Below are 17,271 nucleotides of genomic sequence, written 5' to 3' on the forward strand. Positions count from 1 at the left end.
TGAAGTGGCAGTGCATATACATTAAACGTAATCTGTAGCCATCTCTACCACTTGCTGTGGCTGCTTATTCTGTATGTACCCTATCCTCTGTGAGGAAAAGTTCGGGTCCCCTTTAAATCTTCCTCTTATCACCTTTGACCTATGCCCTCTGGCTTTAATGATTCTAGTTTAAAAGAAGGTACATGAATTAAAACTAAACCTTGGGGTAACTGTTCTTGTATTTTTAAATGGTTACAGAGCATCTGGGACCTGGACCTTTATGCACGTAGGTGCAGGGAAGAGGATATGGTAAATCTGTATAAAACATACATCAATGGCTTTTGGGATTTTGTGTTGCCACGTTGACTCTCGGAGCCCGAAAGCCATGGATGCATGAGTACCCGAGGATATGGATTAAATGAGGTGCAGGAGAAATGAAGACCCTGGAATCTGGAGGAACAGTGGGCCGAGCAGCATCTGCAGGAGGAAAGGAATTGTCGATGTTCTGGGTTGAAACCCTAATGGGGGCTGATGCAGGGTTTCAGCCCAAAATGTCGGCAATTCTGTTCCTTCCACTAATGCTCCTGTGGCTGCTGAGTTCCTCCAGCAGACCGCGTTTGCTCCAACTCAGTGACCGATATGCAGTGCCCGTCAATGCAGCCAATGCGTTGCTCACCTCTGCATTTATACCACAAGTGGTCGTCACAGTGGCAAAGCAGTTAGCGTAAAGCTGCGATGGCATCTGTGATCCGGGTTCTGCTCTGTCGCAGTCTGTAAGAAGCGTGTACAGTTCTCCCTGTGATCACATGGGTTTCTTCTGAATTCTCCAGTTCCCTCCCAATTTCCAAAAGCGTAGAGGGTTAATTGGTCTCATGAGTGTAACTGTGCAGCACAGGCTCATGGGCTAGGAGGACCTGTCACCGTGCTGTATCTCTAAATCAAAAACCCCTAAATCTAAATCTAAATCTAAAATTTTGATTGATATGACCAAAGCAAAGTCATGCATTCTGGAGAAATATTTAAACCTTATGGATTGATTAATAAAACTGGATGAAAACCACATCTTTTCTTCTCTCTACTTAGACGCTTCCGAAGACAAGATATCTGGAACGGTAATCCCATTCACCAGTGTCTGGACCAGAACTTAAGTGGTAAGGAAAATCTGTCCTTCTATTCAGATGAAGCTGCCTGATAATTTCAATATTAGGCAGAATATCTAAACGCAGCTGTCTTTTAAAGCTAACAGTGGTGATTTAAAGGCAAAATATTGTATGAGATAACTCACACAGCCATAAATCAGTCATGGTGGTTGCAATCTCACATAGTGCCTCCTCATCCCCTTGAACTTGACTGGCTGGTTTGGAAATTTCAAAGTTCAAAGCTGCATGCATTGTTCGCACACTGTTACCTTCTAATTTGCCCATTAAATCCTGTCATCCAACAGCTTAAGAATCTCTCCTTCTTAATCAAGAGTGCTTAGCAAAATATAGGATGTTTGCGATGGGAAATGGAGACTTTTCCTGTTTTATGCCCCCGTGTCAGGATCAGACTCATAGGTCAGGTGTAGAGCAGTTTGATGTACAGTTTTCAAACATGATGGACTCTCATATTTCACCATCTTGTCACCTTCAGTATAGCAGGGTGACATTCTCAGATTAGCACAGGGTTATGCTGAGCCCTACCTGGGAGGTTTGCAAGACTGGGGGGATAGGCAGGGGTTTATCGTGTTGTATGGCTTTTCATGAATTCTTTCATTGCTTTACTTTCCAGTAAATGTCTTCAAGAAAATGAACCTCAAAGTAGTATATGGTGACATTCTTTGATAATGAATTTACCTTGACTTTTGTAATGGTTATATTACTGGACTTGTACAGGACTAAGTATCAGAAATATGAGGTTAAATCCAATGTTTCAATGCCATCACCAAGCTCTTGTCCCTGGGAGTCAACGCCTCCCTCTGAAACTGTGTCTTTGACCTCCTGACCGACAGACCACAACCAGTAAGGATGGAGAACACCTCCACTACAATTGCTCTCAGCACTGTTTCTCTACAAGGTTGTATACACATCCAACACACATCAAAGTTGCTGGTGAACGCAGCAGGCCAGGCAGCATCTGTAGGAAGAGGCGCAGTCGACGTTTCAGGCCGAGACCCTTCGTCAGGACTAACTGAAGGAAGAGTGAGTAATTCAAATCCCTTACTCACTCTTCCTTCAGTTAGTCCTGACGAAGGGTCTCGGCCTGAAACGTCGACTGCGCCTCTTCCTACAGATGCTGCCTGGCCTGCTGCGTTCACCAGCAACTTTGATGTGTGTTGCTTGAATTTCCAGCATCTGCAGAATTCCTGTTGTTTGTATACACATCCCCTTACTCTTCTCCCTGTTACACTCGTGACTGTGTGGCCAGATAACTCCATCTGCAAATTTGCCAATGATACCACCGCAGTGGGCCGTATCGCAGATAACGATGAGTCAAACTACAGGAAGGAGGTAGAGAAAGTACGTATGCGGTACGTCACCATATACTACATTGAGGAGATAGGCGGCTTGATAACTTGGTGTTGTGACAGCAACACACACAAAATGCTGGCGGAACTCAGCAAGCCAGGCAGCATCTATGGAAAAGAGTAAACAGTCATGTTTTGGGCCAAGACCCTTCATCAGGACTGGACAGGAAGGGGAAGAGTTGGGACAAGAAGGTGGGGGAGTGGAGGAAGAAGTACAAGGTTGCAGGTGATAGGTGAAAATGGTGTTATGGCATCAACCTTTCCCACAATGTTAGCAAAACAAAAGGGCTCATCATTGACTTAAGGAAAGGGTGGTCTGCATCAAGAGTGTTGATGTTGAGAGGGTTGAGACCTTCAAGCTGTCAGAGTAAGCATCACCAATAGCCCGTCCCAGTTCAACCAGGTAGGCACCATGCCAAAAAAGCTCGTCAATGCTTCCCCTTCCTCAGGATATCAATTTTTAACTGTGCACTATAACAAAGGTTATGGGGACAAGGCAGGAGAATAGGGTTGAGAGGTAAAATAGATCAGCCATGATGAAATGGTGGGGCAGACTCGTTGGGCTGCATAGCCTAATTCTGCTCCTATGTCTTATGGTCTTAAGGATTGTTTAATGTAATTTCCTGTCCACAAGTGTAAAGGAGAACAAAATAATTGTTACTCCAAATCTGTTGCACAAAAGGTAAAGAACACAAAAACACAAAAGATTAAGAATACAATAATAATAAAAAAACCAATACATCTATATAAATAAGATATCATACATAAATTGATTGCATATCCATGAAGTGATACTAGGTTGTACTAAGATGACTGAGGGAACATAATAAAGTTGTGGTGGAGTTAGTGGGTGGAGGTGTTGATCAGCCTTACTGCTTTGGGAAGTAACTGGTTTTGAGTTTGGTAGTTCTGGTGTGGATGGTACATAATCTTCTCCCTGATGGGAGTGGGCCAGATAGCCCACGCGCAGGGTGGACGGGATCCTTCATGGTGTTACTAGCCCTTTTCCAGCACCTTTGTGTATATATGTCCTTGATGGACAGGCATGCTGGTAACAGTGATGCATCTTAATCTGGATACATAATGGCTTGGAATGGTAAATGTCTGCCCTTGACCACAAGAAACAGAAGAGAATTGTGGACACGGCTCAGCACATCACTGAAACTAATCACCCCCCCCCCCACCGCAATATGGACTCTATAAAGCAGCCAGTATAATCAAAGTCCCCAGGCTCCCTGGACGTTCTCTCTTCTCCCCTCTTTGATCAGGCAGGAGATACAAAAGTCTGAAAGCATGTCGCACCAAGCTCAAGGACAACTTCAACCACACTATCATAAAACTAGAACAATAAGATGGATTCTTGATCTTACAACCTCTCCCTCAATAGCCAAAAAACAAAAGAGCTGGTTGTGGATTACAGGAGGAACAGAGACAGGCTCTGCCCGATCAACATCAATGGGTCTGCAGTTGAGAGGGTGAGTGGTTTCATGTTCCTCAGTATACACATCGCCGATGATCTCACCTGGACTGTACATACCAGCTTTGTGGCAAAAAAAGGACAACAACGACGCTTCCAGCTCAGGCGACTGAAGAAGTCCGGCATGGGCCTCCAAATCCTCAAGACCTTCTACAGGGGCACCATTGAGAGCATACTGCCTGGCTGTATCACCGCATGGTATGGGAACTGCACCAACCTTGATCGCTGGGCACTGCAGAGAGTGGTACAGATAGTCCAGCGTATCTGTGGATGTGAACTTCCCTCCTTTGAGGACATTTATAGCACCAGGTACAGAAAGAAGGCCTGGAAGATCATTGGGGACACCAGTCACCCCAACCATAAACTGTTTCAGCTGCTTTTGTTTGGGAAATGGTACCACAGTGTTAAAGTCAAGACCAACAGGCTGTGGGGCAGCTTCTTTCTACAAGCTATTAGACTGCTAAGTGTTGGCGTGCGGCCAGGTGGTTAAGGTGCTCGCCTAGTGATCTGAAGGTTGCTAGTTCGAGCCTTGGTTGAGGCAGCGTGTTGTGTCCTTGAGCAAGGCACTTAACCACACATTGCTCTGCGACAACACTAATGCCAAGCTGTATGGGTCCTAATGTTCCCTTGGACAACATCGGTGGCGTGGAAAGGAGAGATTTGCAGTATGGGCAACTGCTGGTCTTCCGTACAACCTTGCCCAGGCCTGCGCCCTGGAAACCTCCCAAGGTGCAAATCCGTGGTCTTACAAAACTAACAGATGCCTATGCGGGTGTAACTGGGCTGTGCAGGCTTGTTGAGCTGGAAGGGCCTGCTATTGCGCTGTGTCTCTGAATAAAAGATAACTGCTGCTTGAAGTAGAGAGGATGTCTTATGACAATAGGTTGCACGAGCTAGGGCTATTCTCTTTGGAGTGAAGGAGGATGAGCGGTAACTTGATAGAGGTGTACAAGATGATATGAGGCATAGATAGAGTGGACAGCCTGAGACCTGTCCTCAGGATGGAAGTAGTATAATTTTAAGGTGATTGGAGGAAAGTATCGGGGGGGGGGGGTATGTTAGAAGTTGTTTCTTTTTACACAGAGAGTGGTGGGTGCATGGAACACACTGCTGGGGTCGTGGTAGAGGCAGGTACATTAGGGACATTTAACGGACTCTTGAAAGGCACATGGATGAAAGAAGATCATGTGGGTTTCCTCCGGGTGCTCTGGTTTCCTCCCACAGTCCAAAGACGTACTGATTGGTAGCTTAATTGGTCATTGTAAATTGTCCTGTGATTAAACTAGGGTTAAATCCAGCGATTGCTGAGAGGTGTTTCTCGAGGGGCCGAAAGAGCCTAGTCTGTGCTGTATCTCAGTAAAAAGAAAAAAAAAATGGAGGGCTATGATGGAGGGTTAGGGTTAGGTTGATCTTGGAGAAGGTTAAAAGTTTAGCACACCATCGTGGGTCAAAAGGCCTGTACTGTGGTGTACTGGTCTATGCTCCATCTTTAAAAGAGAAATTGCAATGTATTGACGGAGCTTTTCTTTCGTTCGTAGACACAATCCTATGTCTGTTGCTTTCGAGAGAAGATTTCTGTCAGGGAGATGATAGGCCAGTGTCTAAGGCTCTCGTGACCAGTTGCGGGCCTCCGCACTGTTTTGTCAGGTGCTCCCTCACACACAAGGCGCAGGGCACTAGGGAAGGGCTGAAATTGCCTGTGGGGCATTTAGACGCTGAGTGACAGCAGAAGTCTGGGAGCAGATCGTTTTCCCAGCCTCTCAATAAGGGACTGTTAAACAGAATGAAAGGATAAATGAAAAATCTGATCCAAAAATAGAAGGATTTGAATGTGACCTCCTCTGCCCTTTTAATTAAGCCACCCAACAACCCCTACAGCAGTCACAGGCTTCCCCTCCTCCACTGTTATCCGGTCTATCTTACATCCTCTAAAGCCATAAGTATCGGCATTTTCTGTTTCAAAAGCAATCTCACAAATGCAATCTAGATGTTGCTTGGATATAATGAGGTCTAATTGTAATTTTCATTATGTAAGGTTATGTAATAGAAGTATTTTTCTAATCCCTTGTGCCCTGTAATGACTGTACTTTGTCATTCAGGAAGTTCAGTCCTGATTCAGTCAATATTGCCCATTTGTTTAGTAGCAGACATCTTAAATGGGTGGTGATGTAGAAATACGCCTCTCCTTCCCTCCGCTAGTCTGCAGGTCACCCTTGGACAAGGTGTAGCACCTGCTTAGCCCTCTGATCAGGGTCACGTGAAGCCATGGCAGCAAGTGATGGACCTGAGCAGCTGGTGCATATCACAAGTCCTGGTTATGCGACCACTGACAATCTCCGAAGAGTATTGATAATGGCTGGGGTCATCCGTCTTGTCCCGAAGAAGGCAATGACGAACTACTTCTGTAGAAAAATCTGCCAAGAGCAGAACGACCATGATCGCCTACATCATACAACACAGTATGCAACGAAAGAATTAGAGATTTGAAAGTCGCTTTTCCCTCGAAATAACCTTCTGGTTCTTCACTGTAGAGCTGGCTGTAGATATACTGTACCTAGAAGTCCAAGCTAATCAAACTGCCACCATTGTGAATCTCTGCCAACTACTAATTCCTCAACCTATCTAGTGAAATCAGAATGGAAACATTGAACCTTCTCAGTTTTGGTCCTATTAGACTCTGAGCTATCATCTTCCATCTCCCCACAAACCCACACTAAATAAATGCTGGCAAAGTACTTATCACAAAAAAAATTATAATAACCTAGAAAAATATATAACCACTTTATTATATATTACAGCAATTGACATAAAAGAAAATAGATTATTTGTTTTCACAATGTACCATAATCTTATTTACAAACTTTGGTCCTTAGTGATTTGAATGTCATTCTCAATATTTGAACTTGCACTACTCACTAAAACACTTGTTTTTGATTATTCACAGTGGAAGGATTTAACAGTGTGGAGGAGAGGGTGGTTTATGGGACCGAACACAACAGTACCTTTCTTGAATGTATTCCAAAATCTCTTCAGGCCACTGTCAAGTGGTTCATACAGCGAGCTGTGGATCTGCAGAAGGATGAGGTGAGTGCTGTTCAGGAACACACCAACATACACGAACAATGCCAGAGAAACTCAGCAGGTCAGACAGCAGCTATGGAAAGGAATAAACTGTTGGTGACTCAGGCCGAGACTCTTCATCAGGACTGAAGAGGAAGGGGGAAGAAGCCAGAATAAGATGGTGGGAGGAGGGGGAAGGAGTACAAGCAGGCAGGTGAGATCAGGTGAAGGGAAGGTGGGTGGGGGGGGGGTGTTGCTGCAGTAAGAAGCTGGATGATGATGGATGGAAAAGGTAAAGGGCTGAAGAAGACCATGACATAAGAGCAGAATTAGACTAACCAACTTATTGATTCTGCTCCAGCAGTTATTCATGACTGATTTATTTCCCTCTCAACTTCATTCTCCTGCCTTCTCCTGTAACCACTGGTGTCCTTACTAATCAAGAAACTCCACTTTAAATATAGCAAATGACTTGGCCTCTACAGCCATCTGTGGAAATGAATTACACAGATTCACCACCTTCAAACCCCTCCTCATCTCCGTCTAAAGCAGGGATTCCCAAACCTTTTCTATGCCATGGACAAGTACCATTAAGCAAGGGGTCCCTGGGCCCCAGGTTGGGAACCCTGGTTTAGAGAGATGTCCATTTATTCTGAGGCTGTGCCCTCTGGTCCTAGATGTCCTCACTCTAGGATACATCCTCTCCACCTCGATCTAGGCCTTTCAATATTTGGTAGGCCTCAATGAGATTCTCCCTCATTCTTCTAAACTCCCGTGAGTACAGGCCCAGAGCCATCAAACGCTCCTCAAATATTAATCTTGTCATTCCCTGCATCAGCTTCATAAACCTCCTCTGGACCCTCTCCCAATGCTAGGGCATCCTTTCTTAGATATGGGGCCCAAATATTTCTTAGATATTGCCCCTGGGGTGGAGATGAGTGGGGGGAGGGGGAACACTGAGTCTGTGGGGAGAGTAAAAGTGGGATTAACGTGGGATTGGTCTTTTTGTTCTTTGTGCTTTTCTCTTGGCTTTTACTTGTCACTTCTTGTAAGATCTTGTTAACTTATGCTTTTCATGTGAATGTTGTGATGCTCTATGCCTGTGGCACAGATGCAAGGAAGTTTTTCATTGCACCTGACGTTAACCTTGATTCACATTGACTTCTAATGGGTATAAATACACTATTCCAGATTGTTTATTGCCATTCTTCAGTATGTAAGTGTAGAGGAGAACAAAATGATTGTTACTCTGGATGCCATGCAGCATTAAATGCATTAAGCACAAGTAACACACATTAACTGCTGGAGGAACTCAACAGCTCAGGCAACATCTATGGAAATCAATAAACAGTTGACGTTTCGGACCGAGACCCTTCTTCAGGAATGAGAATTGGGGGGGTGGGGAATGCTAGAATAAAAAGGAGAGAAGAAGTTAGCTGGAAGATGATAGGTGAAGTCAGGTGAGTGGGAAAGGTCAAGGGCTGGAGAAGAAGGAATCTGATAGGATTCCTTCTTCCCCAATAAGCATAAAGGATGCAATAAATATAAATATAAAAGGAATCTTATAAAACACATTGTACAAGTAACTGTTGAGTGTGGTTGTATATATGTAAGATTTGCTTATATACGTAGACTGACAGTATGTAAGGTGCATAAGAACATCAGAAATAGGAGCAGGACTAGACCATCTGGCCCATCAAGCCTGTCCCACCATTCAATAAGATCATGGCTGATCTGGCCATAGACTCAACTCCACTTACCTGCCTTTTCTCCATAACCCGTAATTCCCCAACTATGCAAACACCCTTGTCTTAAATATATTTACTGAGATAGCCTCCACTGCTTCTTTGGGCAGAGAGTTCCACAGATTCACCACTCTCTGGGAAAAGCAGTTCCTCCTCATCTCTATCCTAAGTCTAGTCCCCTGAATCTTGAGGCTATGTCCCTAGTTCTAATCTCACCTACCAGTGGAAACAACTTTCCTGCCTCTACCTTATCTATCCCTTTCATAATTTTATTTGTTTCTATAAGATGATGGAGGAAGGGTAGAGAGGAGTGGCTGATGTGTAGCTAATGGTGGTGGGGTTGGTTAATGAGTGCAGGTATTGATCAGCCTGATGGCTCAAGGGGAAGTTAACGTTCTTGGGTCTGGTGGTCCTGGTGTGGATGCTGCGTAGCCTCTTCCCTGAAGGGGGTGAAACAGACAGTCCATGAGCAGGGTGGGTGGAGTCCTTCATAATATTTCTGGCCTTTATCCAGCACCTTTCTGTTTATATTTCCTTGATGTTGGGTAGGGTGGTGCTGGTGATGCCTTGGGCGGTTTTTACGTGTTGTAGAGCTTTGGATGGTGAGACTGGACTCATTGGGGTGAAGAGCCTCTTTCCACACTGTGCCTCTCTATGACTCTCTAATCTCCACAGGTGAAAACCGATGAACGGGTCATCAAGACCGAGCATGGCCTCTTGTTCAGGAAGATTTACCGAATGGACGAAGGAACCTACTACTGCCAGACAATGGAGCACGGCTTCATCCAGACAGTGACCAAGATCTCGCTGGAGGTGCTTGAGAGCGAGCAGCTGGAAGAAATCTTCAACCGGGACGACGAAGAGCGGAGCCAACGCCCCTGCGTGGCCCAGCCTCGCCGGCTACAGAGCCAGAAGCCCTGGTTCAAGGACATCATGCAGCTGATCGGTTACTCCAACCTGCACCGCGTGGAGGAGTACTGCGAGAGGGTGTGGTGCAGTGACAAGCAGCGGAAGAAGCGCAAGATGATGTCGAGCAAGTGGAAGTTCATGTCAGACAGTGCGAAGAAAGGGAAGAGCAGGCCCCGCAACAGAACACCCAGGCATGTGGCTGACACATAGAGCTGGCCGGCTGATCGCCGGCTCCAGTGGCCCCTGAAGGGTGGATCTCCAGAGAATGGACTAGACTTTCACAGAGCAGAGAAATAACTGCACAGAAGGATCATTTCTTAGCCAACCCCATCCCTCACAAAGTCAAAGATCACCAAAGTCTTTCACATCCAGTCCAGTCACCAGAGACCCTGATCGGTTATGATCCCATTTTATTTTTGAATCTACTGCGCCATATAATTTTGATCTCATATGTTTTTTAGGTTAAGATGTTAAGCTCCATGTATTTATGTATGTTATTTAATAATTCATTAGAAATCAGTGGAGGGACAGAGAAATCCATCCACTATATTTGTTGAAGAACAAAAATTACAGAGCAAGATCCATATACCTTTAGTGCAGCAGACCCTAACTGATTCAATACTTGGAACGAGTCAGTGCCCAGTCTTTGATAACTTCAGTCAAAGGAGCTTGTCAGATTGGGAATGGCTGGGGATTCCTAGCTTTGCTACCATTGATCAAAGTGTGCTCAATACTGTTTGTGGGTGCAACTGGGCATTCTGCTTTTCTGGGCAAGTTTCGCCTCTTCTAAATTGCTTCTACATTTTAATAACCAATGTTGACGCTGAGGGAGGGGATCATTTGTTGTTAGGTTGCCAGAAATCAATATTTTACTTCTGGTGAGGAAACTGAGCATTAGCTACCGTTTCGCAGAAAATTGTTCTGCAGATCAAACTCAAACCAGGAGCCCTTGAACTACCGGAGAAGAGTGCATTCTATTTGGCTGCACACATCCAGCCCCGTAATCCTTCAATTCACCATTTGGGGCCATTCCTGGGCCTGGAGTTGGCCTGTCCTGGGGTGGGAGACTGGGATTCTGATGTCATTTTGTTGCACTGAACGATGTGGGCGTGCTCTGTTGTCACCAGAATGTCCAGCAACATTTGCGGGCTGCCCCCCAGCACATCCCTGGGTGTGTTGGTTGTTCACGCAAATGACACTTTTCACTGTATTTTTCAGTGTACAAAGTTCAGAGTTCAAAGTACATTTATTATCAACACACGTATACTATATGCAACCTTGAGATTTGTCTCCTTACAAGCAGCCACAAAAAAAAGAAATCCAATGGAGCCCTTTAAGAGAAAGACTGCCATACACTCAATGTGCAGGGAAAAAAACAAGTTGATTAAACAATAAAATTAAGCAAATAGCACTCAGAACAGAAGTTCATGAAAGAGAGTCCACAGCCATGAAGTCAGTCTGATCCAGGAGCCTGTTAGGTGCAGGCCATAGCCTCAGTTCAGCGCAGAGACAAGTAAGCCTCGTGGAACAGCGAGCTGAACACCGGCCCATCCCTCGCCTCTGGCCCTGACACCCTGATCTTTCCAATCTGGCCCAGCGCTTAAATCAGCCAAACCTTGGATTGTTCTTCACTCTTAGACTCAGGCCCCGTCGCTTCGATATGCTCTCACCCAACCTTTCCAATCTGGCCTGGCACTTAAATCAGTCAAACTCCAGGTCATACCTGAGCTCTTCTGTTTCGAAGCGGTCTCAGGCCTGTGCCCCAGCAGCTCACTTCAGCCCATACCCGATAAATCAGTCCATCAGCAGGTCCTTCCACACTCCCTGGCAGGGGCCCTGCTGCATCACCTTGGTTCTACCACTTCAACTTCACTCCAAGTCCGCTCCAGCAATGGCCAGACATTGCTCCCCACTGTCAAGCCCTGCCACCTCAATTTGGCCCACACACACATGCAGAACGCTGCAACCATTGGGCATTTTCAAGACATTGTGCAAGTTCACATCGCAGGAACGCCAGGTCGTTCAGGCGGTTTAAAAGCTCAACTCCAAAAGGGAAGTTGCAGGCTATAGAGTAATAAAGTAGTTAATAGTTGTGTTTGCTGCCAGCAAGTCATCGCTGTGCTTCACCAGTGCCATCTTAAACCAGACCACGTACATGTGATAAATAAATCAGAAACTGAATCTGTATTCCGATAGGTATATTCCAACATGAATGCATTATGGTTATATGCTGATGAATATACTCCAATTGATACATTCTAAAAAAAATTACTTCAAAGGGTATAACTCAATGCTATATTCTAAAAGGTGTATTTCAAGGAATATTTTCTAATGGATATGTTGCAATGGAAACATTCCAGTTGGTACAGTACAATCAGGGCACTCTAATGTGTACAATCTGATAGATATATTTTAGAAGATCCATCACAATATGTCATTCTGCAAGGTATTCTATATCAAGTGGAGAGTCTGATGGATACACGCTGATGGTTCCTTTGGGTGTATTCCAATTGCTTTTACAAGGTCCTATTGTATTTATCACAGTTCAGTTGTTTCCGATTGCCTGAATATGACTCATTTTCATGCTGTTTAATTAGAACCAGACCTAAAGGAAAACAAGTTGTGATTTATGTTGTAAATAGAGGGCCTGGCATTTATCAGAAATCCCTTCATTTGTTTCCATAAGCTATAGAAAAAAAATGCTCAGCAGGAGATCTTATTCTAGGCAGAATAAATGTTGTAAAACTAAAGCCTGATACTATTATGTTTAGTCCTTAATAATATTGGATAAGAATCTCCCAATTCCTGAATGAAGGCCTCATTACGTGTTGCAGAGTCCAAGCGGAACAAACTGGTCTCGCTGTTTGCAATTGATTGCAGGAGAACGGGGAAAATAAATAACGCAATGCGTTCTGATAAGGTCTGCTTTGTAGAAAGCACAAAAGAGCAGTTTCTCTGACAACTTTCGAAAGGGAATTGGACAGGCACTTGAAGGGAATAATGTTCCAGGTCTTTGGGGAAAGAGCAGAGAATAGGGGCTAAGTGGATTACCCTCGCAATGAGTAAGTGGAGGTGTCATTGATTAACCAGGCTCCACCTCCGCTTTGCACTCCCTGTTTCTTTGCATATGTTAAAAAAACAGGTATTAAAGAGTGATTTCAAGCCCTGACTATACAAAGCTGCATTATTCCTAATAAAAATCCAACTTACACTTATCAAGGAATGAGTCCTGTCAGCTCCCCAACCTGATGGCATGAACATTGATTTTTCGAACTTCTGGTAATTGCACCCTCCCCTTCACCATTCCCCATTCCTGTCATTCCTGTTTCCCTCTCTCACCTTATCTCCTTACCCGCCCATCACCTCCCCTGGTGCCCCTCCCCCTTCCCTTTCTTCCTTGGTCTTCTACCCTCTCTGATCGGATTCCCTCTTCTCCAGCCCTTCATCTCTTTCATCTATCAGCTTGCCAGCTCTTTCCTTCAACCCTTCCCTTCTCTTGGTTTCACCTATCACTTGCCATCTTGTACTTCTTCCTCCCCTCCCTCCACCTTCTTATTCTGACTTCTTCCCCCTTTTCAGTCCTGATGAAGGGTCTCGGCCCGAAACATTGACTGTTTATTCCTGTCCAGAGATGCTGTCTGACCTGCTAAGCTCCTCCAGCACATTGTGCGTATTGCTCTAAACTTTCTGCATCTGCAATATCTCTTATGCCTGTTACCTCTAAGCAGTCTGACCAACAGGTAACTGCGTCCAGCATCATGCAATCAACTCTCCCTGCCTCTGATTGGTTAACACATGTTGATTACTCTCTCCCCTGTGTCACCAACAAGCCAGAGTGGAAAAAAAATTAAGGATTAAGAAACTTGGCGAAGTTGTTGTCTGTGGGTTTCTTCGAACGGGGGGGTTCAATGGTGCAAATCTTAGACTTGGGGCTTGAGCACACAAGTCTAGGCTGATGCTGAGGTGCAGTCCTGAGAGAGTGAAGCATGGCCTGAGGTGCGGTCTTTCTGTTAAACTGAGGACGCCTCTGCTCTGCTAGGTAGATGTAACAGATATCCAAACACTAAGACCAGTAGATGTAAGGGATGTCTTATCACTGACTGGTAGATGTTTCTCCCAAAATCATGCAGGTCAGTCTGTATTGGCTGCAGTAAATTGTCACCAATGTCTATATGAGTGATAGAAACACACTCTCTCTCACCTACAGCCCAATGATGTTTGCAGTTATCTGCATTGTCTCTGGGTACAACTGGCTTTGAGGTGATTCCATAAGACCATGAGAGATAGGAGCAGAATTAGGCCTTTCAATTCATTAAGTCTTCTCCACCATTCCATCATGGCTAATTTTATTATCCCTCTCAACCCCATTCTCTTGCCTTCTCCCCATAACCTTTAACTCCCCTACTAATCAAGAACCTATCAATCTTCACTTTAAATATACCCAATGACTTGGCCTCCACAGCCAACTCTGGGAACGAATTCCTCAGATTTACAACTGCCTGGGTGAAGAAATGTCTCCTCTTCTCTGCTGTAAAGCCACACTCTTCTACTTAGAGGCTGTGCTGTCTGGTCCAAGACTCCCTACTACAGGAAACATCTTCTCCAAGTCCTTTCAATGTTTCATAGGTTTCAATGACAAACCTACTCATTCTTCTAAACTCCTGTGCATACAGGTCCAGAGCAATGTTCCCTCTAATTTGTAATGACCAGTGTGCACAAAGATTTTGTACTGTGCAATTTTTTGCCCAGTGACAACAACATGTGTGCACCGAATAATTTCTTCAATAGGAACAGTATAAATAAACCAGTGCTAAAATCTGCAGAGAAATCATATAAAACTCCACGTTGTCAACACCATCTGCATCAGATACCAGAAAAGGAAATGTGGATGTGTACAATCATAAAATATACTCAACATGCCAATGAGGTGGAGGGTGACAACCTTTTGTGTGCAGTTTAGATTCCTTTGTGCGCTAGTAACAAAAGATATGTGTGTGCGCACACCTTAGAGGGAAGATTGGCCCAAAGCCTTCAAAAGCTCCTTAGACAATTTGATGTATGTGTGAACAGCCTGCAGTGATTTAGACACCAGGGACTGACTGAGCCTAACTCTAACCTTAATCCATGCAGAAGGCAGGCTTGCCAGTCTCTGGGATTCGCCTAGGGTCTTTAGAAAGTTCGGAACAACCTACTTGAGATAGCCCACAGAGAGAAGAATCATCAGGTTATTAAAATGTGCATAGCTAAGGTCGAGAAAAGAATCCTTTGATTAAGATCTGAGGAACATCTGATTGGATGGTAAGTAGTCCAATCATTTTCCATTTGGCCACATTGATTGACCAATGGCAGGAGTGTATAGTGGAGTAGTTAGAGGCCATCATATGCTCCTAGAAAAGCAATCCTATCAGAGAGGTCTTAGAAGCCAAAAGGAAAGGACAATAATTGAGAAAATAGTGCAGGTTGGGAACAGTGAAAAAAATACTGCCTTATTTTGTCATTGTGAATGCCATCACTTAACAATATTGATATTATTTTCCTTTTCAAAGACAAGTGTTTCACAGAGATTTGCATCCAGTTGTGATTTGTAAAATAATGTATATATTTACATTTAAGTATTTTGTACAGGATCAGCTATTACAGTTCATGTTTTCTCCTGATTGATTTATAAGTGTTTCCAGTCATATACTGCCTCAAAGCTTAGAGTTTGAACGTGACAATGGGTCAGTGTGATATTCATTTCCATTTCTTATTGAAACAATTTGTAAGTATTTATGGTTACAGACGCAAAGCTGCCGAGGTTCCTTGATCTACGGACAGAATATCTGCATCATCCCAAGGGGAAGGTGAAAGATCTGTCTATGGGACAATTAAAAATTAGCCCCGACCGAGGGCAGGCTCCTTGTCGCAGCACACTGGGTCTTTTGGAAGAGTTCTAAAATAAACTGTCAGATTCTGATCCTTTTGCACCCTACCCAGGACAGGGAGGTCTGGAAGCCGTGCTACAGATGGTTAAAGGAGCAAATAGTTTTCCATTGTGCTGTAAATCTTCCTTAATTTAAATTCAATGATCAGTGACACTCTGCAGCTTTAATTATTTTATGTGGGACTGGGTTAAGACGAGCACTGTATTTAATCAGTTTACATAGACTTTAGATGTAATAATTACGTTACTTATATTTATACTCTTGCATTTAAATAAAATGGAAGTGTATTAGAATATGTCTTTTACATGTGACTGACCCCTCTCTTTGGAGTTCTGTTGTTTTCTCCAGCAAATCGCAAGAATTTCATTTGATGGTGGAGGGGGTAGAATCAGACAGTGTCTGAGCATGGATTATTGAAACTTCAAAGTTCAAAGTAAATTTAATAGCAAAGTACATATATATCACCATATACAACCCTGAGATTCATTTTTTATGGGCATAAAATGAGGATCCAGAGGAGGTTCACAAGGATGATTCCAGGAATGAAAGGGTTATCATACAAGGAACATTTGATGGCTCTGGGTCTGTACCCACTGGAATTCAGAAGGAAGAGGGGGGATCTCATTGAAATCTTTCAAATGTTGAAAGGCCTAGACAGAGTAGATATGGAAAGGTTGTTTCCCATGGTGGGAGAGTCTAGGACAAGAGGGCACAGCCTCAGGATAGAGGAGCGCCTTTCAAGATAGAGATGCGGAGAAATTTCTTTAACCAGAGGGTAGTGAATTTGTGGAATTTGTTACCACATGCAGCTGTGGAGGGCAGATCGTTGTGTGTATTTAAGGCAGAGATTGATAGGTTTTTGATTGGACCTGGCATCAAAAGTTATGGGGAGAAGGCCGGGAACTGGGGTTGAGGAGAAAATTTTAAAAAAACAATCAGCTATGATTGAATCGCAGAGCAGACTTGATGGGCCAGGTGGCCTAGTTCTGCTCCTATGTCTTATGGTCTTATGGTCTTATGCTCTATTGAATAAGTGCATAATAGAACCAATGAAAGACCACCCAACTTGAGCAATCAACCAGTGTACAAAGGACAACAAACTACGCAAATACAAAAAGAAAGAAATAAAAATAATAGTAATAATAATAGTAAATAAATAAGCAATAAGTGTTGAGAACATGAAATGAAAAGAACTTGAAAGTGAGTTCTTAGGTTGTGGAAACATTTCAATGATGGGGCAAGTGAAGTTGAGTGAAGTTATCTATTTTGGTTCAAGAGCCGAATGGCTGAGGGTTAAAAACTGTTCCTGAACCTGATGGTGCAAGTCCTGAGGCTCCTCTATCTTCTTCCTGATGGCAGCAGTGAGAAAAGAGCATGTCTTGGGTAGTGGGATCTCTGATAATAGATGCGACTTTCCTGCAACAATGCTTCATGTAGATGTGCTTAATGCAGGGGAGAAGCTTTACCTGTGATGGACTGGGCTATATTCATTACATTTTGTAGGATTTTCCATTCAGGGGTATTGGTGTTTCCATACCAGGCTGTGATGCAGTCAGTCAATATACTCTCCACCACACACTTACAGAGATTTGTCAGAGTTTCAGATGTTATGCTAAATCTTCCCAAACTCCGAAGGAAGTAGAGGCACTGCCGTGCTTTCTAATTGCACTT

At 44.0% G+C, this 17,271-nt stretch overlaps 1 protein-coding gene across 2 annotated transcripts in view; it reads left to right on the forward strand.

The window, feature by feature from the left end:
* Positions 1–15,885, forward strand: part of LOC140210982 (semaphorin-3G-like) — a 229,440-nt gene extending 213,555 nt beyond the window's left edge. The window contains exons 15-17 of one of the 2 annotated variants that reach the window (XM_072280298.1): positions 1,063–1,130; positions 6,907–7,046; positions 9,443–15,885. In XM_072280298.1, coding sequence (XP_072136399.1) covers positions 1,063–1,130; positions 6,907–7,046; positions 9,443–9,886 — 652 coding nt within the window. In that variant the 3' untranslated portion in view covers positions 9,887–15,885. The remainder of the gene's footprint in view (positions 1–1,062; positions 1,131–6,906; positions 7,047–9,442) is intronic. The other variant, XM_072280299.1, reaches the window with a different exon arrangement.
* The last annotated feature ends 1,386 nt before the right edge of the window (positions 15,886–17,271 follow it).

The sequence above is a fragment of the Mobula birostris genome, chromosome 16, assembly GCF_030028105.1.
Source record: "Mobula birostris isolate sMobBir1 chromosome 16, sMobBir1.hap1, whole genome shotgun sequence".
NCBI lineage: Eukaryota > Metazoa > Chordata > Chondrichthyes > Myliobatiformes > Myliobatidae > Mobula > Mobula birostris.